The following is a 27,144-nucleotide window of genomic DNA, read 5'->3' as shown; positions in this document are numbered from 1 at the left end:
ACCAAATACCTTCAAGTGGCACGCAGCGGCCCTGATGTCCATCCTCTCATCCTCCAAGAGGAATGGCCTGGCCTTGCACCCGCATCTCAAACGCTTTCTTAGGGGAGCCACCTTGAGGTCCCCACTGGTGGTCCACAGATTTCCTTCATGGGACCTCCACAAGGTCCTCAGAGTTCTTCACGCGCCTCAATTTGAACCCATACGTTTCATACCTCTCTGCATATTGTCAGTGAAGCTGGCCTTCCTAATAGCCATCACCTCGGCCAGACGGGTTTCTGAACTTAGATCCCTGTCCGCCAACCTGAGATTCTGTATCTTCTCCCTGGATTCCGTCACCCTGATACCAGACCCCGCCATCTTGCCTAACGTGCCATCAGTCTTTCATAGGTCACAAGATCTGATCCTGCTGTCATTCTGCCCCAACCCCTCTCATCCAAGGGAGAAGGATTGGCACAAATTGGATGTTCATTGTTGCCTAAAGGCGTACCTGACTCGAACCTCTTCATTTTATTCCATGGAAGCTTTGTTCGTTTTCTTTCTGCCATCCACGATGGGACAGCAAGTTTCTACACCTACACTGTCCAGATAGATAAAAGCCTGTATTTCCTTGGCTTATGAAGTTCAAGACCTCCCGACACCACTGAAGCTCACTCCACCCACTCAGCGGCCACCTCGGCGGCTTTTTCCGCGAACGCTCCCTTAGAAGACATTTGCAGGGCGACGGCGTGGTCTTTGCCCTCCATGTTTACTAGACACTACAAAATGGATATCATGCATTACTCTCAGGTGATCTTCGGCAGGCATGTGCTTCAACACGTTCTTCCTCCTCAGTAGCTGATTTTGCCCCCCTCCCAGGGTGGTCTTAGCTGTGGCATGTTCCACATGAGATGTCCTCACCCTGCAGCAGAGAAAGGAGCATTGGTCACTCACTGTGAAGGCTTCTTCTTGCTGCTGCTTGAGGACATCTCGGCCCACCTGGGGCAACTTCAGCTACTGGTCTGTATCTCTCATCTATGTGCCGTCTATATCTGTGGTTTTTCCCTGTTTTACCACTGTTGTTGTTCATATCTTTTCTCCTATTAGAAGCCTGGCTTGCCTATCTAAACTGGGAGAGGCTATTCTCCTAGGCCTCTTAAAGTCTCTAACTGATTTAAATACGTCCTGCCCTCTGGTGCGTGCTGGGGACGATAACCCCTGTGAGATGTCCTCAACTCCAGCAGCAAGAAGAGGTTTGCACGATGAGTGACCAGTGCTCCTTTCTGGAGCTTTGGAATTAAATGTCATTAATATACTGATGACACTAGCCCTAATAATAATGTTTCATTAACTGTGCAGATGGATATTGCTGGCTCCATCCTGAACCAGTGTTTGAATAAAGGAAACCTTAATCCAGTTGACTTAAGTCATAGTGTGGAGACACTCTCTGCAGTGGCACTAACTTGCGATTGAGGTTGTGGTCCTCATTCATAATCTAGACCATGGTTGTGCAGTCTAGGGACGCTCCTGGACCTGCTCCTTTTCCAGAAGAACAGATGGTGGCAGTGGCAAGGAGTGCCTTCTGCCAATTATGTCTGCTATGACTGCATCCATATTTAATCTTGGGTTCTTGCTGCAGTCATCCATACTTCTAGCATTGACTATTGCAGTACACGGTGCATGAGACATCCTTAAAATTCTATCCAGAAGTCTCAAGTGTTGAGGATTGCTGCTAGGAATGTGCACGGACCGCGGAGGCGTGGTCCGACACCAGGTGTGTGTGTGTTGCTTTAAGGGCGGGGGGGTTGTACTTACCCCTCCCGCCGCTTTTCCCCCTCCGGCGCTCCAGTTTTTAGGGAAGTCTTAGGGGTGGCAGCATTCCTCTCTGCCGCCCCTGCCCCCTTGTTGCCTGCTAAAAGTGGAAGTAACTTCTGCGCATACACCCGCCGCCGATGCACGTGCGACGTGCAAGTCAGCGGCGGGCGCATGTGTGGAAGTTACTTCTGCTTTTAGCAGGCAACAAGGGGGCAGAGGTGGCAGGGAGGAACGCTGCCACCCCGAAGATTTTCCTAAAAACTGGAGCGCCGGAGGGGGAAAAGCGGCGGGAGGGGTAAGTACAACCCCCGCCGTCCTTAAAGTAACACACACACACACGGCGTCGGACCACCGGACTGGGCCACATACGGACCGGTTCGTAGGCCTCTAAAATGGCCTGCGAACCAGATCATGCACAACCCTAATTGCCACAGTCTGCCTTGTGTCTGGTGTGTGAAGATCTCAACGATAATGAGACAACTACTCTGGCTACTGGTTTGCTTCCTTGGCCCGATTCAGAGTGCTGATTTTGATCTTTAAAACCCTTCATGGCCTGGGATCTGACAATACTATAGAGAACATCTCTCCCTACATGAGTGCTAATCACCCTAATAATGATCTGATATGGCCCAGCTCAATTTTCCTTCCTTGAGAGGTGAAGGGTTTTTTAAATGAAAGTATGGAATGATCTCCCAGAAGATGAGTGCTTCTGCAATTCCTTCCTGCTTTTTATAGAAAGCAATTTAAACTTTTCTTAAAGTTTGATGAGGCTTTTGGTTAGTAGCTGGATGGTATGCTTATCCCATGTAGTTATGACTGATCATGTTGCTAATGGATAGTTTAAAAAAAAATTTTTTTAATGTGAGTGTAATTTTTATTCTGTTATACACCACCTGAAGCACATTGAAAGGTGGGATAAAACTGTTTTAGAATAAATAGCAAATGTTAGTATGAATTTTGTTTTTCATTTGAAAAAAGTTATATTGACATGTGTTTTTCTCTGCAGACCCTCTCCTGTTTATTGCAAACCTTGCTAACTGGTCCTTACAGTGTAATGCCCAGTAATGTTGCTTCACCGCAAGTACATCTTATAATGCATCAGTTAAATCAATGCTATACCCAGTTGACATGGCAGCAAAATAATGTTCAAAGGTATTTATTTCAGTTTCATACCCTACCCTTCAAAAAATGCCAAGCAGGTTAGAACAATATTGCATGGGGCTGTGCATATTCCTTTTTGTTTACTTTAAACATAAGGAACCCTAATCACATTAGACTTCCGTGTACATGCCTTCACAAGAGAGAAAAGTGCAATACCCCAGAAGCACAGTGCAACCAAGAAATGCACTGCAGTGAGGTGTGTGTGTGTAATACAAAACAATTAACATTTGCATGCCATTTGTAGAAACAGAAAGAAGGCCGACATAATGGTCTGCCTTACTCTCCAGTACTTTTGTATTGGAACTTAGGCTCAGTTAGAACTCGGTTATATTTTGTCCCTTCCTAAAATAGGCTTGAGAATTGAGATTTGAAAGGAATACATCTTGCTTGTTGCTGTTTGCTATCTGGCATGCCTGTGACCTCCGTGGTTAGTTACATTTATTTGAAATAATACTTTGCCAAAATAGCCTTTATAAAACTCACTATTCAAAAATCTCTGTTAACTTCACAGGCTGAAGCAAATGTTAAATGATCTAATGCGCCAACAGGAGCAGCAGCAGGCAAGAACACCCAAAAAGGAAAAAGGCAGCAGGGCACCACCACCTCCCTCACCAACTGTATTTTGTCCATTCAGTTTTCCTTCCCAAACCATGAACTTGTTCAACATGCCTGGGTTCACAAATTTCTCCTCTTTCCCACCAGGTAGGTATTTTGGGAACCATCAAGTAAACCTAAAATGTGTAGTTGCAGATCTTAACCAAATAAATTCTCAAAAGCAGCATTCTTATCTTTACATCATTTTCCTTGAAAGCATACCTTCCCCCAATCCTTTCCCTGTTGATTTCATTACTGTAGATTCTGCTCTGTGCCAGGTAGTTTTCCACAATTATAAGGCTTGTGATATCACCCTTCTTAACATACTTATGAAAACTGTGAGGAGCAATAAGGAATATAGTACTGTGAAAAATGTCCTGCTTATGCAGTGGGCTTGGATAAGGAGTGTGAGAGTATTTTAAGAATTAAAACATTAGTTTATTTCAAATGTTTATAATTCTGACTTATTCATATCTAATAAATCAAATGCATTTGAACTGCTCCATTTCTTTGGAACCAAATTTAGCTGTGCATGGGAATGGATAATGTGAAGCTATTTTGAAGTTATCGTTGTAGGTAGTATATTATGGCACACAAGATCAGGGGTTAAGTCTAAGCCTGCTACAGTTCCCTAAACATCATTAATCTATAGCTATGGCAAGTGTTGGTCTATTTCTTAAACCAGGCATAGATAGAAAGTATACTTGCAGGTGATTAGCACTTGACTCTGGATGGTAACCCTTGGAATTTCAGTAAAAAGCAACACAGATTTTGCATGCCTGAAACCTGTGCCTGTCAACCTTAAACCACAAGTTGCTATATGTATGTTTGTTTAGAACAGAATAATAAAATGATTTTTGGACCACTTCATGAAATTAAGGACTGTTTCTAGTAAATGGTGTAAGAGTTACTACATTTCCTGCATTATTATTTTTATTTATTTAGTCAGTGAATTTCCTCTGTTCTTCTAAGTGGTTACTGTACGTAACACAAAATGGGCGTTGTGAACGCGTGGTAGGCCAATCGGGAATATGCCAAGCTCCAAGTATTTTGTTGGTAGTCCTACCCCACATGAGAAAGAGGCTATTCTCTTCCCTTCTGTTCTTTGTCATCCACTGCATGCTTCACTTCACCACGTTTGGTCAGAGAACTTTGCTACAGCTTTCTAGTTGCCTTTGCATTTGTTGTTTGTTTGCTCCCCCACCCCCCTGCTTCTTTCCTCTCCACATAGAGAGGCGAATTTGAACTCTTGTATGGAGAGAGAGATTTCATTTGTATAAAAGTGTATATAATGCAGAGCTAAATGATCCTCGTCAGACAACCACCATGTGGTAGACCATTGTGCTCATTGCCAAAAATTTACTAGGCAAGCCAGATAGAACAGGGTGTCCAGGCTGCACACCTTATTGTGGGAAAGGGCCATTTCCACCCCGGCGCACATGGCTACCACTTCACCTACCAGTCTGCTTATTGGGATGCCAGACAAGACTTAGCCCCGCAGCTCTGAGGAGGAAGCCAGTAAGATGGCCTCTTTGGTTCCATGTCCTTCAGGACCAAACTCTGAATCCAACAGCCCTGAGCATCTCCTCAGCAATAGCGAGCTCCTTGGGTGTTGTTCCGCCACTGAAAATGAAACCTTAAAAGCAGATCTCTCAAGAACAGGCCCCAAAGAAAAAGAAGAAACCACTCAGGCTCCTGGATCAATCTGCTGGAGTTGTCAAACTCACACAGCCTAAGACAACAACGACTGCAAAGCTGCCTAGGTTTATGAAGAAAACCTCAGCACCGGTACCAATCCCAAAGAAAAGCCCGACACCAGTGGGGTTGGTGCCTAAGTCTCCAACATTTCTGGGGTCTCCACGACATTCCACCCCATATCGGGAGTCCCTGGAACACTCCATCCCAGATCAGGACACATTCAGAGACACCTCCCATATCAGCCTCCAATCCCAAGCCACCCCATTTGGGTGGGATAGAAACCCCTGAAGGGTTGTCTAGACATTGGCACTCTAACTAGAATGCGGCAAGTCATTGCAGTGCTACTATCCTCCTTCGGATCATGCCTGTTGTTGCTGAGAGCGTCAGCAGTATAGATAATCCCCTGTCAGAGTACGGTTACTGCCCTTACAGATCTGACATCCTATTCCCTAGATCACTACGCATACTTTTTTGATGATTGCTATGGAGCTGAGAGGGATCTCTACCAGCGCCATCACTGCTCCTTTGCTCTGTACAGCCAGCACTCCCCGAAAGGACCAGACAATTGGGGCAATACCTCCCACAACTGTGGCGCCTGATCCAGATCCCAGTCATCAAGGAGGCACAAGTTTTGGTCTCAATCCCAAGACAGGAGGTCACCCCCTTGGGGCCCAACAGCCTGAAACAGTGGATACAGGGCTCACCACAAACAGGATAGGACCTATTTCTTCCCATTGCATGGGAGGTGGTCAGCCTTCCGGCCCATTCCATACCATCTCTCCCTGCTGACCCAGTTCCGAACCCACCACCAGACATCCAGCCACAAGAGGAAGGAAAGGACAGTGCCCCACAGAGAGTAGAGTGCTTAGCACCAGACTCTGATTTGAACAATGAAGTCTCAGAGGAGGAGACCTTAGTAGACCTAGTATCAGGCTCAATGCTGTTGGACTGGATTGAGAACTTTAAGCCCCCATCACCATCTGAGGATTTGAAGTTGTTCACAGAGCAAGTAATTTGTATGGCCAGGTCTTTGGCCATATGAATCACCTAATAATAATTATTATTATTATTATCATTATTATTACATTTATATCCCGCTCTTCCTCCAAGGAGCCCAGAGCGGTGTACTACATACTTAAGTTTCTCTTTCACAACAACCCTGTGAAGTAGGCTAGGTTGAGAGAGAAGTGACTGGCCCAGAGTCACCCAGCTCATATTATGGCTGAATGGGGATTTGAACTCTGGTCTCCCTGGTCCTAGCCCAGCACTCTAACCACTACACCATGCTGGCTCTAAGCCTTTCTCCAGATGCGATATTTGGACCCATTGATTCAGACACTTCAGTCTATATTTCTGTCTCTGAATTTGGCGCTAATGGACCTTGTCAAAATAAGTTGGGAAAAACCAGCTCTGCTGCCGCCAACAACTAAGAAACTGGAAATGTTTTATAAGGTTCAAGGGGAAGATAATCTGTTTCTGCAGAGATACCCTACACCTAATTTGGGCACAGTAGAGGCAGCACAGTCTACGTCTAAAAATAGAATTCTTTCTGCTCCTGCTGACAGAGAAGGGAGAAAATTGGACTTCCTAGGAAGACAAATTTACTCCACATCTACTCTCGACCTCAAAATAGGGCATTACTAAGTCTGCATGACCCAGTATAATTTGTTTCTGTGGGAAAATATGGCATCACATTTAGATCATATTCCACAGGAAAAGAGGGAATTTGGAAAGTCTGCAAGCCTCTCTGTAGTAAGTCAAACAACTACTACACACTTCATGGCATGCCACTGACTGTATGGCTCGATCTGTGTTGGTGGCTGTGACATTATGTTGTCATGTCTGGATGCACTCTTCTAATCTGGAACAAGAATAGAAAACATACCTTTCGATGGTCAGGCACTCTTTGGGGAAAAGACAGGTGACACAATGGAACACATCCAAAAGTTGAGGAATACTACAAAATATATGACAGTTCTCTTATAAATTCAAAAAGGGCAACAAATCTAACAGGTCCTCCTTTTTCCGCTCCACGACCCAATCTCAATCTTCAGACCATTCCTTTCATCAGTCTAAGTCAACTCCATAACGCAGGCACCAGTACTCCTTTAACAAGCCACAACAGTTTAAGCCCAATTCCTCCACCTACAGCAAGAGATATTGACTTGTTTGAATTTGAAGCATGCCCAAGACCTTATCTAAGTGAATGGGAGCACATGACAGCGTATCACTGGATATTGATTATTATCCATATAGGATTATACGTCCCTTCCCCTAAACTCTAGGATAAGAGTTACACATCTGACATTGGAACTTCAAGAGGAAGTACAGTCATTGCTTTCCAAAACTGCTATAGAACCTGTGAACAGGGATACCACCACTGGATTCTTTTCCCAGTATTTCACCATACCAAAATGGGGTGGAAGTCTGCAAACCATCATGGACCTCAGGGATTTAAATCCCTATGTGTGGTATACAAGAAATTCTGAATGCTCAGTCTTTTCCATTCTTCTCATGATCACAAAGAACATAGGCTTTGCAAACTTGGATCTTGAGGACACATACTACCATATTTCTATCTGCCCACTATGCAGAAAATTATTGTACTTCCTGATAGGCTCCCGGGTGTTCCAGGTCAAAGCGATGCCATTTGGCCTCTCCATGGTGCCATGAGTCTATACCAAGTGCATGGCTGTAGTGGTTGCCTACCTACAAGAACAAGGCATTCAAATCTTTCTCTCCTTAGATGACTGACTCCTCACTGGAAACACCAGAGATAGCCTAGAGCACAATCTGCGCTATACCATAGGTGTTCTGTTGTGATTAAAAGGTGGCGGGATATACAAAATCCCTTCCCCTATCTGTGAGGAGTCCCGGGTAGAGTGCCACCATCTAGTTTTTTAAATAAGAGCAGATTCACCTTTCCAAGATAATACTCTGGGAGAGTAAAGTGGAAAACCCCTCCCTACAGAAAGGCTTGAGCAGTCTTAGGCCTTCAAGAGCATGTGACTAGGGCAGGACCCAAAAAGGAGTGACACTATAATGAGGAGGAGGAGGAGGAGGATTTTGTTGTTAATCAAGAATAACTGGATGATCTGGAAAACAATAGAGGCATCAACAATTGCTGCTTCCATTCAAGTAAAAGCCTTCCCCAGGAACTACAATAACCATGCAGTCAGATCTAAGCATTTAGACAAAAATAAATTACCTGATGTGTCTAACTAAACTTGTTGCTATTCTTCTTACCTCCAGGTAAGGAACTCCCAGTTGATCCCCAGCCGAAGGCTGTTAGACGCCCTTTGTCCTACAGTAGTTGCTGCTCAGACCTCCTTCAAAGGTCTCCAGGGAAGAACTGAACACACCCCTCGCCTACTTCTTTATAGGCTGTTGTCTGGTAAACCCTGCCCCTCACTCTGGATTAGGCCACAGAGATTTGATTCTCCTGGGCTTTCTTCCTTATTTGGAGAGGCTCACCTTCCAAGCAGTTACTCTACAGAGAACTTGCATTTTGGGCAGTATAGAAATATGCTAGCTAGCTAGCTAAATAAATAAATAAAAGTTGAGGCCTAGTCCTCCCTCAAGCTTGACTATCACTACACCTTCTATCAGACTTGGGTATCAGGGTAAACTACAAAAAGTCACAGTGTATTTCATTGAGAACTACATAGTTCCTGGGCATCATTTTTTACTCTGTTCAAGATGCTATTTTTCTTCACCCAGAATGGGTTTGAGCTATCCACAACCTAGGCACCTGACTCATAAACCACCTAGGACATTCTGCCTGGACTGTGCAACATTTGCTGGACCTAATGGCCTACACAAAACCAGCCTTGCTACATGTGCAGCTGCACATAAAGATCCTTCAGAGGTAGTTTTTAGATGTCTGCAACCCTTGCCACCAACTTCAATCAACTGTTCTCACAGTGCCATTACACATGTACCAAGTGGTCCAATGGTGGACACTTCCCCGAAACCTACACGCACACACATTTCCATCCCACTACCCCCGCGACCTGCATCATGATGGATGTGTCAAATTTAGGTTGGGGCACACATCTTCAGGGGTCAGGAACATAAAGGTCAGGGTTTATGGTCCACAGCAGAGACACATGATCACAAACTGGAGTTTCTGGAAGTTCTCAAAGCCCTCAAGGGCCTGGCTCAGTACTTCTAGGGAGCAATGATTCAAGTAACAACCGACAATACCACAGCGAAAGTGTATATCAACTGTCAAGGTGGCATGGGGTCCTGCCATTTGCTGTACTTCACCTTTTGTATTTGGGAGTTGGCTGTCTGTCAGAACATTGCACTTCTAGCAATACACATAAGAGAAAAAGACAATACTCTCGCAGACTCCTTAAGCAGACCCACCTCACGGGATCATGAGTGGACCCTGGCCTCGGGAGCTCTGCGGATTGTATTCCAGGAATGGGGCACGCCCTCGAGGGACATGTTGACATCTCTGCAAAATGCTCAATGCTGCAAATTCTGCTCCAGGGCAGTGACAGGCTGGGCCTTACTAGGCGGCATATTTGCATACCACTGGTGAAGTCACCCTTGATATACTCCCTCCGATCCATTGTTACCCAGAATACTCCAGGAAATCAGGGAGGGCAGAGCATCATTTATATTGTTTGAACCTTGGTGGCCAAGGAGACATTGGTTTCCTCATCTCCTCCAGTTGTCCAGTGGCACTTCCCAGCATCGCCTTCAGGCTGACAGCATGGAGAATCTTGAACAGTGGTCCTGTGATGTAGATTCTCTACTAGTGGCATCATGGAAGACATCAATGAGGTGCTTGTACAATGCTAAATGGAAAAGGTTCTTTTCACAGGCAGTGCATATAGGGATATGCACCTAAGACTTATATTCTGTCTTATGGGGGTATGCACCTAAGACTTATATTCTGTCTTACGTATTAGAACTAAAGAAATCAGGACTGTCATTGTCTTCAATCTATGTACATCTTGCAGCCATAATAGCTAATAATACCATTATTATGCAGCCATAATAATAGATGAATGTGCTGTTGCATGTATAGTACTTTCTGTCAGTTAACTGATATAAATATTTGAAGCATGTAGGGAGTAATCAATTTCTGACTTGGTTTCTTTTCATAGGTATCAACTTTGGCTCAGTGTTTCCATCTAGTTTGGGAGATTTTGCACGTAACTATACTCCTCAAAACAATGATCATCAACATCAGCAGCCACCTCTAGAGCACAACGCTTATGGGAAAACTGAGTATATGGCATTTCCAAAGCCTTTTGAAAGTAATTCCACTGCTGGAGCAGAGAAGCCTAGGTATTTAATCTCAAATGGCGTTTTATTTGTGAACAGCATCACATCAGAATCCATACTGGAACTTGTGCTTATGGGAGTGAAAAACAGAACTAAAGGTTGAGATACTTGCATTTTTTAAAATATATGCTGTCCCTTCCACCCCCACCCCCCATATGTGAGTAGAAGTGCCTTTTGTTTGTGTGCAGGACCGTTTGCATTCAAGACACCATTTGCATTCAAGACAATTGTTCTAAAGATACAACTTAATGTTCATAATCCATAAGTCTTATGAAGCAGTCATAAAATTAGTAGAATATTCAGTATTAAATGTTACTAGCCAACCTGCACAGAGCACCTGTGTGCTCTTTGGGGCTGGCTATTCCCTTCTCCCTCCTGCCCCACTCTCCCTCCCTCGCTTCCCTCCCTCCCCACTCTCTCTTGCCCTCCCTCCTCCTCCCACCCCTCTCTCTCCCCCTCTCCTCCCTGTCACCCTCCCGCCCCAGTCTCTCCCTCCCCTCCCCCTGCTCCTCTTTCTGCCCTCCCCCTCCCCCTGCATTTTTTAAAGCTCTACTTAATGGGCCGCCGCCAATCCTCCTCCCGGGCAGCGAACAGGAAAGTCCCACCTCCCGGTTCCCTCCCACCCCAGCCTTCCACGGGCTCCTGGTGTCGGGGGCCGGTCCCGGCGCTGCCTGGCCAAGAGCTGCCTCCGCGGCCGGGCCCAGCACCTCCGTGGCCTGGCCTACCACCAGGCCGAGTGCCACCTTTGCGGCCGGGTCCGCTGCCGCCGCTTGCCAGTCTTTGCAGCCAGACACTTTGGGGCCGGCCACCTCTCCCCCACCCCCATCTTCTGCCCCAGTATCGGGGCCCACCACCGCCTCCTCATTGCCTCGGCCCTTGGCTGGGCCCGCCACCCTGTGGCTGGGCCAGGTCCGCCGCCACCACCCATCACTGGGCTGGGCCCGCCAGCGGCCCTGGCCTGCTGCCGGCCAATTCTCCTCTCTCCTGGGTGCGCCTGCCAATCAGGCACCTCCACAGCCCAGCCAATCAGCTGGGCTGCCAGGACGCACATTCCGTGGCACACCCAGGAGAAATATATATATTCTCTTAAGAGGGCAAAGAGGCACCTTTTTAAAAGTAGTGATTTTCAATGAGAGTTAGTCGGGGGAGAGCAACTGTCACCCCAGTGACTGTTGCTGTTTATAAGTCTTTTTGGGACAGGGAACCACTTTTTCGTACATTTTACTAAATAAGACACTTTGAGAACTCTTTCTGTGTTGAAAAATATTGTGTGTGTATCTTAATGACTGACATCCAGACTAAAGCTGCATATGTACTATGTAGGAGGGGTGATTTTCACCACTTTCCTCTTCTTTCTGAAGCCCATTGTGCCTCCTGAAAATTTGTCCCTGAGGGCATTGGGACATCTGCAAAAGATGACATACTTTTGGTGCCCCTCTCCTTTTAATTGTGTGAGGGGGGGGAAGTATTGTCAGAGCTGGCCTATGGTTAATATTAGATTGGATATAATGCTAGTGAAGGCATTTTAAAGGAGGCCAGTTTTGGTGAGTTTAGTGCATTAATTAATTGATGCCAATTTAGTGCATTAAACAATGTACTATTCTAGTTAAAGGATAGATCTGCATTGTGATTGCACCTGCTCTAAACCATTTTTCTTAGAAACCTTCTGTCTTCTCACCCCTAACTATTGGTTCTGGTTGTATTCTGAATCTTTCTATTAAGAAGTCAGAGGCAGCCTGAAGAGGAAATGGAGAACAATAGATCAACTTGGTTGAATGAATATCAGGAAGGAGGAAAAGAGAAACTGTTCCTTCAGACCGGATTTGCAGTACCAGTGCAAAATGCAGCCTGTGGTAATCACAAAAATCAACCTGACACTAGCAGAAGAGAATTTGATGACGAATCTCTGGAGAGTTTTAGTAGTATGCCTGATCCTGTGGATCCAACTACTGTGACCAAAACATTTAAACCTAGAAAAGCATCTGCACAAGCCAGCCTGGCTTCAAAAGACAAGACCCCAAAGTCCAAGAATAAGAGGAGGGGCGGTTCTCAATTTAAAAACCGACCAAAAACGAATGGTAGGCCCATATTAAAAATATGTGGTTTGGGATTATTTCAAGTTTGTGCCTTATCTGCAACTGCAGGGGTGAGCAGGGCTGTAGAAATCCTCGTGGGTAAGCACTCTTAACGCCTCAGCTTGGGATGCCCCTTCACATGACATAGGACTGCGCTGCCCAAAGCCAGAATTGAAGTTACCTTTTTACTAATCCGTTCTTGATTTGTTCTCAGTATCTGGGTGATATGCTTCATGTGCGCACATGCCACACTCATCTAGACTCTATCCTAATTGCTAGTTAGGGCCCTTTCTGCCAGTCCTCTTTTCCTTCAGCATGCTGTTAATTCACAGCATTTTTTTGTTAGCTGGAATGTGTGTGGTGGCCCTACATGGAGTTGCCCTTGAAGAATATTCAGAATCTTCAGCTAGTGGAAAATATGGCAGCTAGGATTTTATCTGGAGCTGCCCACTGAGATCACATTATACCCGTTTTGAAAGAGCTACATCTGCTGACAATTTGTTTCCAGGTCCAATTCAAGGTGCTGGTTTTGACCTTTAAAGCCTTATAACAGTTTGGGCCTTGGATACCTGAGGGACCGCCTGCTCCCAAGGGTTTTTGCCCACCTGATGAGTTCATTTGAGGGGGCCCTGCTTCATGTACCGACAATGAGGGAGGCTTGGCTGTCATGCACGCAGGATAGGGCCTTCTCAGTTATTGCCCCAGACTTTGGGATGCTCTCCCGGCAGGCATCCGCTCCTCAGTCTCCATCACAGTTTTTGGAAAGCAAGTGAAATTTTGTCTTTTTACCCAGGCATTTGGATTGCTGCTGCTTTGTGTATTATGATTATATTGTGCGTGTTTTTAAACCTTTTAAATTAGATTTGTCTTTTTAAATTCCATTTTAATATTTTTATTGTGCAGTTTTTTTATAATCTATTGTGTTAAATGTTTGTAAACGGCCTTGGGATTTTTTAATGAATGTAGTTAAGGACATAATTTTCAATTCATGGACTGAAGACATCTTTGTGTCATTTTAAAAAGTATTGTAGTCCATTCATGTAAAGTAGAACTAATTTTCTCAAAGGCAAAGCACTTGGAGGGCTTTTCATGGATAACTTGGCCTGTGCTTTAATGGAGCTGAATCATATAAGATCCATGCAGATCTTTGCTTTTCCTGGAAAGTGCTTGGAGAAGTATATTACTCCCCCAGAACTCACTGTGCCCATCTCCCACCATATCCTGTGTGCTGCCATATCCACTGCGGTGGAAAGCTCAGCTTTAAGGGAAGTCATTCTCTGTAGTGCCTTCGCAGTGGTTGGGACAATGTGCGGGGTGCTCTGGGAGGGGAGTGCTGGGAGGGGTATTTTTCCTGGCACTCTCCATGCAAAGTGAGTGTCTACATGGATCATACATGATTCAGCCTTGTCACAGCACAGGTCGAGTAATCACATCTTATCACCGTGCAGGAGAATTTAAAATGATGACAACCCCCTCACTCCAATATCTATACCTAAAGAAATGGAGGAGAGGAGAATTATCTTCCTTAAATATTATAATTGTACAAAATAATTGAGATGGGTTGTTTTCTAAGAACCTAATGCAGTTAAGCACATAAGAACTGCATGTTTGAGCTCAAAATGTTTTGCACATCCCTACCAGGTTCTATTTAGCGGACATGGCTAATGGCTATTGGTCAAAATTCATGGAGGATAGGTCTCATAACTTATAAAAGCCATCTAAGCTGGTTAGCTCAGTCTATATATTGATCTTCTTAATATCTGCTTACCACAGCTTAAAGGTCTCTCTCTGTTAATTGATCTGGGCTTGGAATTGTAGTGTGTTATTGAATGTTAAAAAATTTAATTTGAAAGATTTAGGGCAAGTTGTAAAAAAAATAAAACATCTTTTCATTTAAGGTTTTGAAAGTGCCAGTGTTTCTAGTACATGTGAACCTTACAAAAGCAATAGGAACAGGCATTCAACTCGGAAGGAAGAAATTGTTCAAGCAAAAGTGTTCAGTAAAAAAAACCGGGAACAGCTAGAAAAAATAATTAAATATAGTCGATCATCAGAAATGTCCTCAGGTACTCTTTGTTTTGTTCAAATAACTAATAAGTATCCTTCTAAAGTGTATTGATTCTGTGGCTGCTTGGACTGCCTTTAAGCGGAACTGGAAACCTTACTGCAATTGGAAAATTTTCTGGTTAGGTACTGCTTACATAATCGTTATAAATTCAGATCTCCACTAATAATGTACAGGTGGAAAATACTTATTCTGGGAACTTAGTGTATTTAGGATTTGGGCTTAATATTCTGTATATTTGCATGATGTTTAAATGTAATAACTTCTAGATGCTGGGAATGAAGCACAGAACTGAGACTTTAACCTTGACACCCACCTCCCACCCACCCCCACCCCCCGATTATATTGCATTGTAATTGTATGGTGTTCCCAATGGTGTCCCTCAATGGTGTTCCAATGATTTAAAAAAAAAAATCAAAGGCATTTTTAAATTTAAATTGAATTTTTTAATTTGAATAGATTTTTGATTTTTGAAACACACAATTCATAAAGAATCTAGTCAAAAGATATCATCATGATAAATATTAATCATAATTATTTTATATGAACATGTTAATAGTAGTATATGGGGATGAGAGGTAACAGACCTGATCAGTACTATTCTGTAGGTGGTGTACATGCAGCACACACACACAGTCAAGCCCTTGCTCTCCCTCCGCCACCCTCCAGTGCACAAAGACAAGTCAGTCATACAATCACAGACCAGCAAACAGTGCAAAGACAAAGAAGGTCAATGAATGAATGGAGGATTTGGTGGGATGGAGTAGATCTAAGCAAGGAGGAGGAGTCTGGAAATAAGTGCACAGGATGGGGAAGGGAATAGGAAGTGAAACCAACAGTGAACAGAACATATTCATGCAGTCCTCTGGAAACTTTTTGCAAGTATATCCTCCATTGTAGAAACACCTATCATGGCAGCTGGCTGTAAAAAAGACCCGATTTGGGAATATTTGGATGAAATTCCTGTATCTGTGGGTAAGGCATGCTTGCAAAATGCAAGCAGTGCAACAACGAAATGCAAGCTCTGGTTGCCCGAATGAAACAGTTAAAAGTATAAAACAGCAACAGGTTTCTGAAAGTACTACACCTGCATGTAATACATTGTTTGGCATTGCACTTTTTTCATGTTTAAAGAGACACCTTCAGGTATGTGTTTTAAATAAATAATTGCTGGAAAGCAATGCTCAAAATTATGAATTAATATACCACCTGACTCTAGGCCTTGGAATGGTTGGAAGCCATGTTTGAAATCCAAACATTGTCAACTTGACTGTCAGCTTTCCTGGAAATCTGTACTTCAGCAGCAATGTGTGTTCTGTTGGAAGGGCACCTAAATTTAAATGTATATTTTGAACATGCTTAATAACCTGACAGTGTCCCTTTTTATCAGTGTGGGGTGTGTGCGTGTGTGTGTGGGGTGTTTCTCTCTCTTCCTCCCTTTTTTTTGGTTTTTTGAAATTGTGGGAGATTAATTTAGTTCTAATCCAAGTATATTTCGCTTGGATTTATTTGTAAAGTGTAATTTCTGATCTCACAGAGCTATGTATCTGGATACATACTATTGAGCTAGAATACTCATCCATGTACTCTTAAAATCCTTTTTGGGGATCTTTTTTTTCCTACGGTCCCTCTTCCCCAATAATATGCTTTTGTTAGAATTTTCTTCTGAAAGGCATGGGCTCTTGAGTGGGGGGAAAAGTTTAGCTTCAGACTACTAAATGGTATTTCTCCCATTATTTCATTAGGCCTTGCCTTTATTTCTGATACACATTTTTGTGTTGATCACTGTCTGTCCTCCCCATCCCCCTTTCCTGCAGCACATGCTAGGAGGCTACTGCAGCAGTCTAACAGAAATGCATGCATAGAAGCACCAGGTAATGCACCAGCTGCTTAGCTTCCAAACTTGTTCACCTTGGTTTTTTGATCTATCGTAAATCATTTTTTCACATAGCTTGCTTTTTGAATAATCAAAAAGTATATTGATCTAAATGAATCTGCAAACTAATGTAAATGTTTTCCTGATTAGCTGCTATATACCACTGAATAATCACAACCTGCCCCTGCATATCTCGGATTAAGAGATCTGTGTCGGAGGTTGTGAGTTTCAGGCAGACTTGAGCTTTAGTATCTCTTATTTTAGCAACAAAGAACCGTATGTTGCTAAAACATAACAGCAAACAACCCACTAATGTTTGATTTTAGCAAATGCTGTATACAGAACTACTTTGTGCAATCTGCTGCTTTAGCTGCCACTGGAAATCAACCATGGCCTGTATTTAGGAGTTGTTGGCAGGCAGAATCACATGGTTGCTGCCAGAAAAATGCAAGTGTGGTGGTGTTGTGCTTAGCATAAGCTTTTAATCTTTTAAGCTTTTCTGACTTGGTGAGCTCTTGAAAATCCAAACGTTGTGTTGCGCTAGAGTGGTAGCAATCCAACTATATTGTCATGTATGTTGAAGTGAAAATTCAGAAGTGTGTCCTGTTGTCAGATTGGAGCTGGCACCTAATATTCTCTAAAAGAATTGATGCACTTTGCCTCAGCCAAGGGGAAATTTGTTTGCTGGTAGGTGAGGTAAAGCAGTAGTATTGCCTCTCAGCTCCTTTTTAGAAAAAAACAAAGGGGAGGAAAGTGATTATTGCCCAAGAGTTATATCATGTGTTTCAGTTGAAGTAAAATTGAATTTTAGTATACTTACACATATGCTCCACTAACTTCACTAGTAAATACAAGAGGTTTTTTTGCACCTTCAACCCCAACAAACGTATTCTAGCATGAACTTGCATAGGCAAGAGCCTCCTTCATTAAGTGGGCGGTGAAACAAATACATTTGTTGGGTCATGCTACAAAGAACTGTGCAAGTTTTGTATCCTGTTCTTTGTATAGCTTCATGTCCAAGGGTTGCTCCTTGTTTTTTTGCTGTGATCTAGAAGATGCCACATGACTCTGTGTGTAATTATAACACACTAATGTGGCTACTCTTCTGGAAATTGACATCTGCATTCACTGATAACTAGATAATTAATGGTAACTTAATAACAAACGATGTGATAGTAAGATGTGCTTTTCAGCAAATAAATACTTAAGATGCATTTGAAAATAAAATACCTTTAGCTTGCAAGGTGCTGATGTAAATAATGTTGCACCAGCATATTACTTTGCTGATTGTATCAAGCAAATACAATGTTAAGGATTGCAATATTTCATTATATAGCAGCATAAGAAACTTCCTTCTACCATGTCAGACCATTGGTCCATCTATTTCAGTATTGTATACACAGACTGGCAGAGACTTCTCCATAGTTATAATAGGCCAGGAGTCTTAGCCCTATCTTTGAGATGCCAGCGAGGGAATCCAGGACCTTCTGCATGTAAACATGCAGATACTCTTCCCAGAGTGGTCCAATATCTTACAGTGCTCACATGTAGTCTCCCATTCAAATGCAAAGCAGGGCAGACCCTGCTTAGCAAAGGGGACATGTCATGCTTACTACCACAAGACCAGCTCTTCTCCCATAGTAGAAGGCTTGCTGTGTTTAGTTCTAAAGATGGAATATTATTTCCTCCACCACTCTCCTGGTGTGCCGTGTCTTTCAGGAGGGCCTTTCTGCAATGTTTGGTAGATAGATTTGTAATCTAAACCTGTAGATTACAATATATAGAAATCCCTTCGTTATTGTCATTTAAACACTGCCCACCCTTTTTTTAATTACACAGTGGCTGGGATCTTCAGTCTACACACACAGTCACTCACGCGTTCCTGTTTCCAGTGGTAGGCCTTCCCAATATTGAAGGGAGCTCCCAAACAGTACTCCATGAGGCACAAGGAGTCCTCACTGGAAGGAAATGTTGCCTCTCTCCACTCTGCTTGAATTGAAGCACTTTCCACTGACTCATAAGAAGAGGTGCTGGATTTTTCCAATAAGAAACCTCATCTGTGAATCATAGAATTTTAAAGAGTTGGGAGGTCTTCTAGCCTTAGCTCAGTGCAGGAAATTGCTCCAGCATTCCTGATAGATGGCCGTCCAGCCTCTGTTTGAAAACCTCTAGAGAGAAGAGAGTCCATCACTGCACGAGGCAGACTGTTCCACTATTGAACAACTCTTGTTCAATAGTCTTCCTGATGTCAAGCCTAAATCTTCTTCCTTATAACTTCAGCCCATAAATTTTAATCCTGCCCTCTGGAGCAACAGAGAATAAACACACTGTTCTGTCTCTGACAGTTTTCAGCGCTTCTTCAAAGTATGCATGCTTTATGGATGGGAGAAATATCAACAGAGAATAATGATGCTTTTTCATTTCGTTAATCTTTCTACAGAAACAGGCAGTGATCTTTCTATGTTTGAAGCTTTGCGAGACACCATTTATTCTGAAGTAGCTACTTTGATATCTCAAAATGAATCTCGCCCTCATTTTCTAATTGAGCTTTTTCACGAACTTCAGATGCTAAATACAGACTATTTGAGACAAAGAGCATTGTATGCTTTACAGGTACATTTAAAAAATGATTTTTTAAAAATCAAGTACAAGTTTTTCATAATATAGTCTTAACAAAATGATTGCATTGTATAGGATATAGTGACCAGACACGCATCTGACGATAATGAAAAAGGAGAATGTCCGAAACCATTAAGCTCAGCAGCATGGGTAGGATCAAATTCAGAACTTACTCCCAGTGAAAGTCTTGCAACTACGGATGATGTAAGGTTTTTGAAAGTGTCTTCTATATTTTTATGTGAAATTCATCTTTTAGTTTTTTATGCTGTTGAAATTTTAGCAATAGACTTGGGTGAAATGTGTGAAGATATTTATTATGGAATAAACTCCGATGAGAATTATGGAAAAACCTTGTCAGATTCAATGAAATGTTCTATAAACTCAGATAGAGGCTTGTTCCTTTTTAAGCATTTATGTATAATTTTGTTTAAAATACTTATTCCTCACCCCCTCCAATACTGACTGTTTGGGGTGGCTAACAGTCAGTAAAATCAATACAATATAAGAACAATATAAAAATGATAAAATAGAGACTAATAAAAAACAAATCTCAATTAAGACCAAAAATTAAATTCATGCATGCATGCATGCATGCATTCATTCATTCATTCATTCATTGAATTTCTATACTGCCTGATATAGAAATCTCCTGGCAGTGTACAAGTTAAGATATAAAAACAATATAAAACAGATAAAAATCTCAATAAATAAAAACACATTAAAATTTCAATTCCAGTTGAAAGCGTGGGGAATTGGGTACGTCTTCAGGGTCCCCCTAAAAACAAACAGAGGAAGAGATGCTCTTATTTCAGCAGGAAGCACATTCCAGAGTCCCAGGGCTGCCACAGAGAAGGCCTGGTCCTGAGATACCACTAAATGAGTTGGTGGCAACTAACTGGACCTCTCCAGAGGATCTTAATAGGTGAACAGGGTACACAACAGAGAAGGTGCTCTCTTAAGTACCCTGGACCCAAGCTGTTGAGGGCTTTATAGGTGATAACCAGCATTTGTATTTTGTTTGGAAACATATTGGCAGCCAGTGCAGTTCCTTTAGAATCGGTGTCATATGATTACTTTGGGTAAACCTAGAGACCAATCTGGCTGCTGCACTCTGTACCAATTGTAGTTTCTGAACTATGTACAAAGGCAGCCCCACATAGAGTACATTACAGTAGTCAAGCCTAGAGGTTACCAGCATATGTACCACTGTTTTAAGGCCATTTGTCTCCAGAAATTGACATATCTGGTGTATCAACCAAAGCTTATAAGAAGCACTCCTGGCCACTGCTTCAACCTGCGAGATCAGGGAAAGCTTGGGATCCAGGAGCAGTCCCAGACTACGGACCTGATCATTTAGGGGGAGTGTAACCCCATCCAGAACAGGCAGATCTAAACTATTTCTCAGATCCCAACCCCCTACAGACAGTACCTCCGTCTTGTTTGGATTCAACTTCAGTTTGTTATCTATCATCCAGTCCATTATCACCTCTGGGCAGGCACTTAGTGGGGTCATGCCATTTCCTGATGAAGTTGGTATGGTGAAATAGATCTGGGTGTCAGAATATTGATAGCAACCCCAACCAAATCTCCTGACGATCTCTTCCAAAGGTTACATGTAGATGTTAAAAAGCATCTTGAGACAGTATGGAGCCTTGTGGAACTCCATACTTTAGCTCTTGCTTTGCAGAACAACAGTCTCCAAGCGACACCATCTGGAATCTGCCAGAGAGGTAGGAACAGTGCCACCCATGCTCACTTCTTTCAAGTGACCCAGCAGGATACCATCGTCGGTGGTATCGAAAGCCACTGAAAGATCCAAAAGGATCAGCAGTGTTACACTCACTCTTTCAGTCGCCAATTGGAGATCATCCATCAGGCTGACCAAGGCAGTCTCAACCCCAAAGCCCACCCAAAAGCCAGTTTGGAATGGGTCTAGATAATCTGTGTCATCCAAAGCTGTCTGGAGCTGAATTATCATGCCCAACTAAGGAATATTAGAGACAGGTCTGTAATTAGCCAATTCTGAGGGGTCCAATGCAGGTTTCTTTAAATAAGGCCTAATAATAGCCCCCTTAAGACAAGGAGGCATCCTGTCCTCCCTCAGAGAAGCATTCATTATATATACCAGACCACCTCTAATAATGTCACTGCCAGATGAAGTAAGCCAAGTTGGGCAAAGGTCAAGAGAGCAGGTGGTAGGGTATAGAGTCCGAAGCAGTTTGTCCATATCCTCAGAAGCAACAAATTGAAAGTGATCTAATCCTACAAGAGGAGTTGCTAGGCACCTCTATGATAGACTCTACAGTATCTGTAGTTCAGCACTAATACAAGAGATTAAATCCACAAAAAAGTTGTTAAACACATCACAGGAGTGACAGATGGTTCTAAGTTCAAATTCAAGGTGGAGGGGACGTGAACCAGCCCCCTCACAACCCTAGACAATTCGGCTGGGCGTGGATTTGCAGAAGCAATGTGGGCAGAAAAGAACTGCTTCTTTGCCTCCCGCACTGCCAGAACATAGATCTTCAAAAGAGGTTGGTGTTGCAGTCTGTCGGATCCACTCTGAGTCTTCCTCCACTTGCACTCTAGCTCTCATCTACCTCGCTGCTTCAGCTCCTGTAGTTCTTCTGAATACAACGGGGCTGATTTTAAAGCAGGTCAGAGAGGACCCTTAGGAGCGATTGTGTCTACTGCTCTAGTAAGTTAATTAATCCATATTTGTACCAGAGCATCGACAGAATCACTAGCAGAGCCAGTTTGAAACGCTTCCAAGGCTTCTTGGAATCCTATTTGATCCCATAACCTTCTCAGGCAGACCAACCTTATGGGTCCTTCACCCCTGCAGAGGTGGGTAGTGGCTGCAAGTCCTAGCTTAACCAGATGGTTATCTGTCCATGACAATGGAGAGATGACAGGAGTCCTCACCCATGGAATACCACCCTGATCAGAGCAAAAGACCAAGTTGAGCATGTGACCTGAATCATGTGTTGGTCCAGAAACCACTTGGTATAGGCCCGTAGTTGTTATGGCCACTATGAACTCCTGAGCCGCCCCTGACAACCTAGTCCTGAAATGGACATTGAAGTCCCCCACCAACAACAACCTGGGCCATCCCAATGCCAACTCCGCAGCCAGGTCTGTCAGCTCAGTTAGGGACTCTGTTGGACAGCAGGGTGATGGGTACACCAACAGAAGTCCCAATCTATCCTTGGTCCCTAGACTTGGGTATACACACTCGATACAGGCCAATTCCCTGACAGGGAGCCTGGTAAGGGAAATAGTATTTTTATAGACCGCAGTTATCCCACCTCCCCATCCACATCCTTTCACTTGTAAACTTGCAGATTAAAATCACAACTTAAAATATTGAATATTTTTTATAAATAATAGGAACATAGGGAACATGGGAAGGTGCCATATACTGAGTCAGACCATTGGTCTATCTAGTTCAGTACTGTCTACACAGACTGGCAGAGGCTTCTCCAAGGTTGCAGGCCAGAATCTCTCTCAGCCTTATCTTGGAGAAGCCAGAAAGGGAACTTGGAACCTTCTGCTCTTCCCAGAGCGGCTTCATCCCCTTAGGGGAATATCTTGCAGTGCTCACACTCCTAGTCTCCCTTTCATATGCAACCAAGGCAGACCTTGCTTAGCTATGGGGACAAGTCATGCTTGCTACCACAAGACCAGCTCTCCTCTCTAATCATCTAGATATAGTTATAGCTAAAAAGTTAAAACACTTCTCTACAAAGATGGCTCTTCAACAGTTTCTTAAAGACCTTGAGGGTTGGAGCATGGCAGGGTTCTTCCAGGAGGGTGCCGAAAGTCAAAGGGCCACAAGGGAAAAGACCCTGTCTCTAGTCCGCACCAATCAGATCTGTGTTAATGGCATGGCCATAAGCAGGGCCTGAGATGCTGAACGGAGGGCCATGGCACATTCATATGGGCAAGTGTGGTCTGACAGATACCTCAGCCCCAAGCCATGAAGGGCTTTAAAGGTCAGGACCAGTACCTTGATTCTAGCCCCAAAGCAAACTGGTAACGAGTGAGGCTGCTGCAGGATGGGTGTATTACTCATGAAGCAGTTTGCATGCATGAGCATCCTTGTGGCAGCATTCTGGACCAGCTATATAAAATTGTAATCGTGTTGCTTGCAAAATTAAATAATTGAAAACCTTAAAATTTTGTTGACGATGGGCCTATGCTGGGGTTGAATAGCAGGCTTACTCAGGCCTGTTAAAATATAGCCTGTTTAATCATTTCCATAATCCTTTGTCTGGCTCTTAGCTCCATATACCTTCTCTGAGGACTTGGCCAACGCCTGTCCCCGACTCACACTCATTGTAGTTAAGTGCCTCCGGTAGTTCCCCCTGCCCTGCAGATACTAATTGTCATTGTCAAAGAACCAAGCAGTTTGTTTTGCATTGGCTTGATTATTCTTCAGATGCTCAGCCAACTCCAGTTCCTTGAACTGTTCCCATTGAGTATGGTTAAAGGTCAGATCTGTATATTGGATAGTTAGTTTACTACTCGACACTACTGGAAAATTAGTCTCTGCTGCAAATGCTTTAAGCTACAAACCCATATTTAAGGTTTTGAAAACCTAAGGAAGTTGAAAGGTGACTAGTTACTTGCAAAAGAGCATGTGCCAACTTCTTGTGTTGTGTCTTTAAGGAGACATTTGAGAAGAACTTTGACCAAGGAGGCTGTAGACAGTGTGAACAAAATGATGCAGACAATGGCAGTACTCTGTCTACATCTTCAAATTTTGAACCCTTTGCTACGGATGATCTCGGTAAGCATAGAACTGGCAGCTGAAAAGCAACTTGATTGCCTTTTTCTTTTCTTTTTCCCAGCAGTTACACTTGTTTGTCAGTCTGTTTTGTATTGTTTATTCATTATATGTAATGGTAATCCTACTGTTTCTTCTTGTAGTCTTTTAATATTTAATCTACACATTCTAATGTTTTCCCCCAAAATATATATTGTAAAAGGTTTTGTTGCCTAAATACAGGCAACACTGTGATTCATTTAGATCAGGCATTGGCACGGATGAGAGAATACGAGCGGATAAAAATGGCAGCTGAAAGTAACCTTGACTCAGAGGATGGTTGCTGTAGTAATTCCCAGGGTGCTCCTGCTCCTAAATTGGAAGGTATGCTTTTGTTTTTCACAGTTACACCCACACCCTTTCAAAGTGGTTTTGCCAAGGCAGCTTGTTAGGATATTGTTCCAGCCTACTTGGGTTCAGAAATGGAGCTATGATAGGTTCCTTAACATTGTCTGTGAGCATATAAATATTTTATAGAGATTATAAGCAATGTGTATAGAAAAACAGATCCTTGATGTTCAACTGTATCTTTAAATCTGCTAAAATGTTACTTTTATATAATCAAAAGAAGTTAGCTATATTAAAACTGCAGCTTTATTTAAAAAAACAACAAAAAAAACCCAAACCCATGCTTTTGAACTGTCTTTCCCCTCCTTCTAAAGGCTCAGATGCAGTTGAAAGCCATAGCGCACCACAGCCTACTGAAGTAGCTGCTGTTCCTTGTCCTCGAATCGATACTCAGCAGCTTGACCGACAGATTAAAGCTATCATGAAGGAGGTGATCCCTTTTCTGAAGGTAATCAAAATTTTCATTTCAACAAGTGCAGCAGAAGAATAAATTAAGTTATTTTTTTACAGGAAATTTTCTCCTGAAGCACCTATCTTGATCTGTAGGGGGCGGGGCGGGGGGAGATTACCCTTCTCTTGCCTTCTCTTCCAAGAAGCACAAGTGTTAACGAAGCCACTGCTGGAGCCTTTATGCAGAGTATGGCTGAAGACCTTAGTACATGCACATTCGTTTCAGCTCTGATCTGAATTATGCATGCACCAGAAGCTTTCTTCTGTTCCCTTAACTGAAACACATATCTGGATTATTGTTTGGGGAAACCAGTTGTGGAATTGGCTTATTTGACTCCCTCATGTAGCAGAGGGTACATAAACTGATGTGTCCTAACCATATCAGCCCATTGAGTGATATTGGCTCGCAGCGGAATTTGGCTTAACTTAATCTTTTTTCAATTCAGTTTTTGGAACAAATTTAAATTTCACTTAGACAACCAGTCTCAGCCTTTCCCCTTAATTCCATCTCTTCCCTGCATATACAAAGTGGTACTTCCATCTTTCCTTTTAACTCTGCAAAACAAAGCTTTATTAGGCCTACTAAGTGTAGACAGGCATGAAAAGAAATAGCCATGAAAAGAAAAATGCAAATCAAAATAGAGACCAGCTCTGGCCTCTGAGGACTGTTGGGCCCTCCTTCCCAGGAGTACTGAAAGACCAGTGTGCCCTGAGAGGAAGGCAAGAAAGGAGGTGGTCCAGGCCAGGGAGCTCTTGTCCTCAGCTCCTGAAAAGACTGTTTCATTAGTCTTCTGTAATTTCCTTCCTTTAATATTGTAAACCACTTTGAGTGCCTTTGTCAGGCAGAAAGGCGGTATTTTATTTATTTATGTGATTTCTATACCACCCTTCCAAAAATGGCTCAGGGCGGTTTACACAGAGAAGATGGATGGACCCCTGTCCCCAAAGGGCTCACAATTTAAAAGAAACATAAGATAGACACCAGCAACAGTCACTGGAGGTCCTGTGCTGGGGGTAGATAGGGCCAGATCTGGTTCGAGATCCGTCGATGCCCATAAGAATGGGTTCTGCGCCTGCGCAGGAGCCCCACGGTATCCATGCCTGAGCTCGTCGAAGTGCCCAAGCCACGCCCCCACGCTGCTGCGTGCTATAAAAGGCGCGGCTGAGGCACGTAATCCCTCAGTTCTTTTCCGACCGCCTTGTGTCTTAGACCTGCGGTCTGTGCCTCTTCGTCGGAAAATTCCTCTTTCGTTCTTCCTGTATAACCTTTGACTCGGACTGGAATATCGGACTTTGTTGGATCTAACTACGGAACGGCTGACGGTGATTCTTGGTGACCTCGAACTTGGACTGGCTGCGGTAACTTCTGGCAAACGAACACGGAACGGCTTTTGACCTGATTATGGCTGACGGAAAGAAATCCTTCAAATGGTGTGAGGGTTGCAGAGCGAAACTACCTTCTAAAGACCTGCACGACCTCTGCTTGTTATGCCTCGGTGAGGAACATAATGTCTCCTCCTGCAAAATCTGTCTGTCCTTCTCGAAACAGACTAGAAAGAACCGAGCGCTTCGCCTGCGGGCGGCAATATATGATGAGGTTTTGAGCCCTTCAACACCGGGCACGCCTCGACCTTCGACGTCTGCTGCGCACTCTACACCAGCGCAAAAGACGCCGAATCGCTCCTCGATATCGAGTACCCGTAAACCCTCTGACGTGTTTCCCGCCAAAACCACTTCAACATCGAAGGGTTCCTCAACGTCGGAAAAGCGCTAGTCTTCGGCAAAGTCATCAAAGCAAGATGCGTCTACTGCCTCAAGGTCTTCCCACAGCTCCAAGGAACGTGACAGGGCTACCAAACGACGACATGAGGATCTCTCCGCGTCACATACTTCCAAGCGTCGCAAAGATCAGGAAAGTCGTCGAGATCGAACGCCGTCCCCTTCCACGGCTCAACCAGTGTTACCCGCAGGGGAACCGGCATTGTCGACGTCAACAACTTCCACAGCGCTAGCAGTACACGCAGCTGTGTTGCTACCTCCTCCGGCATCTATTATATGCGAGGCTGACAACCCTCCGACGCAATCTGACAATCTTGCCGTGTCGGCATCGAATGCGCTCGACACCGAACGTCCCCCCAGTGTTTTTCTTGAAACAACTGCAACCTTCGACACCGATCAGATATTGACTCTTCCTCGCTTAGCACCAGTCTCGATGCCGACGGCGAGAGCTCTCTCTCCAGCTCCAACACCTCTGGCATCATCGTCCTCCCCGTCGACACCACAGCCTGCGTTGCCCCTGTCATCGACGTTGCACACTCCAATCCTCTCGACGTCGACG

The 27,144-nt window shown here is 43.7% G+C and overlaps 1 protein-coding gene across 11 annotated transcripts in view; it reads left to right on the top strand.

Annotated features, from left to right (window-relative positions):
• Positions 1-27,144, top strand: part of PCM1 (pericentriolar material 1) — a 94,533-nt gene that overhangs the window by 46,954 nt on the left and 20,435 nt on the right. For 7 of the 11 annotated variants that reach the window (XM_053254511.1, XM_053254510.1, XM_053254502.1 and 4 more), the window contains 11 exons: positions 2,798-2,943; positions 3,464-3,654; positions 10,365-10,548; positions 12,268-12,623; positions 14,519-14,686; positions 16,503-16,559; positions 19,002-19,174; positions 19,256-19,384; positions 23,852-23,972; positions 24,192-24,332; positions 24,671-24,804. In XM_053254511.1, coding sequence (XP_053110486.1) covers positions 2,798-2,943; positions 3,464-3,654; positions 10,365-10,548; positions 12,268-12,623; positions 14,519-14,686; positions 16,503-16,559; positions 19,002-19,174; positions 19,256-19,384; positions 23,852-23,972; positions 24,192-24,332; positions 24,671-24,804 — 1,800 coding nt within the window. The remainder of the gene's footprint in view (positions 1-2,797; positions 2,944-3,463; positions 3,655-10,364; positions 10,549-12,267; positions 12,624-14,518; positions 14,687-16,502; positions 16,560-19,001; positions 19,175-19,255; positions 19,385-23,851; positions 23,973-24,191; positions 24,333-24,670; positions 24,805-27,144) is intronic. The other 4 variants (XM_053254513.1, XM_053254512.1, XM_053254507.1 and 1 more) reach the window with 2 other exon arrangements.

Source organism: Hemicordylus capensis, chromosome 5 (genome assembly GCF_027244095.1).
Source record: "Hemicordylus capensis ecotype Gifberg chromosome 5, rHemCap1.1.pri, whole genome shotgun sequence".
In the NCBI taxonomy this organism is placed as follows: domain Eukaryota; kingdom Metazoa; phylum Chordata; class Lepidosauria; order Squamata; family Cordylidae; genus Hemicordylus; species Hemicordylus capensis.
The sequence above is the reverse complement of the archived record's forward strand: the minus strand, read 5'-3'. Positions and strand labels throughout refer to the sequence as shown.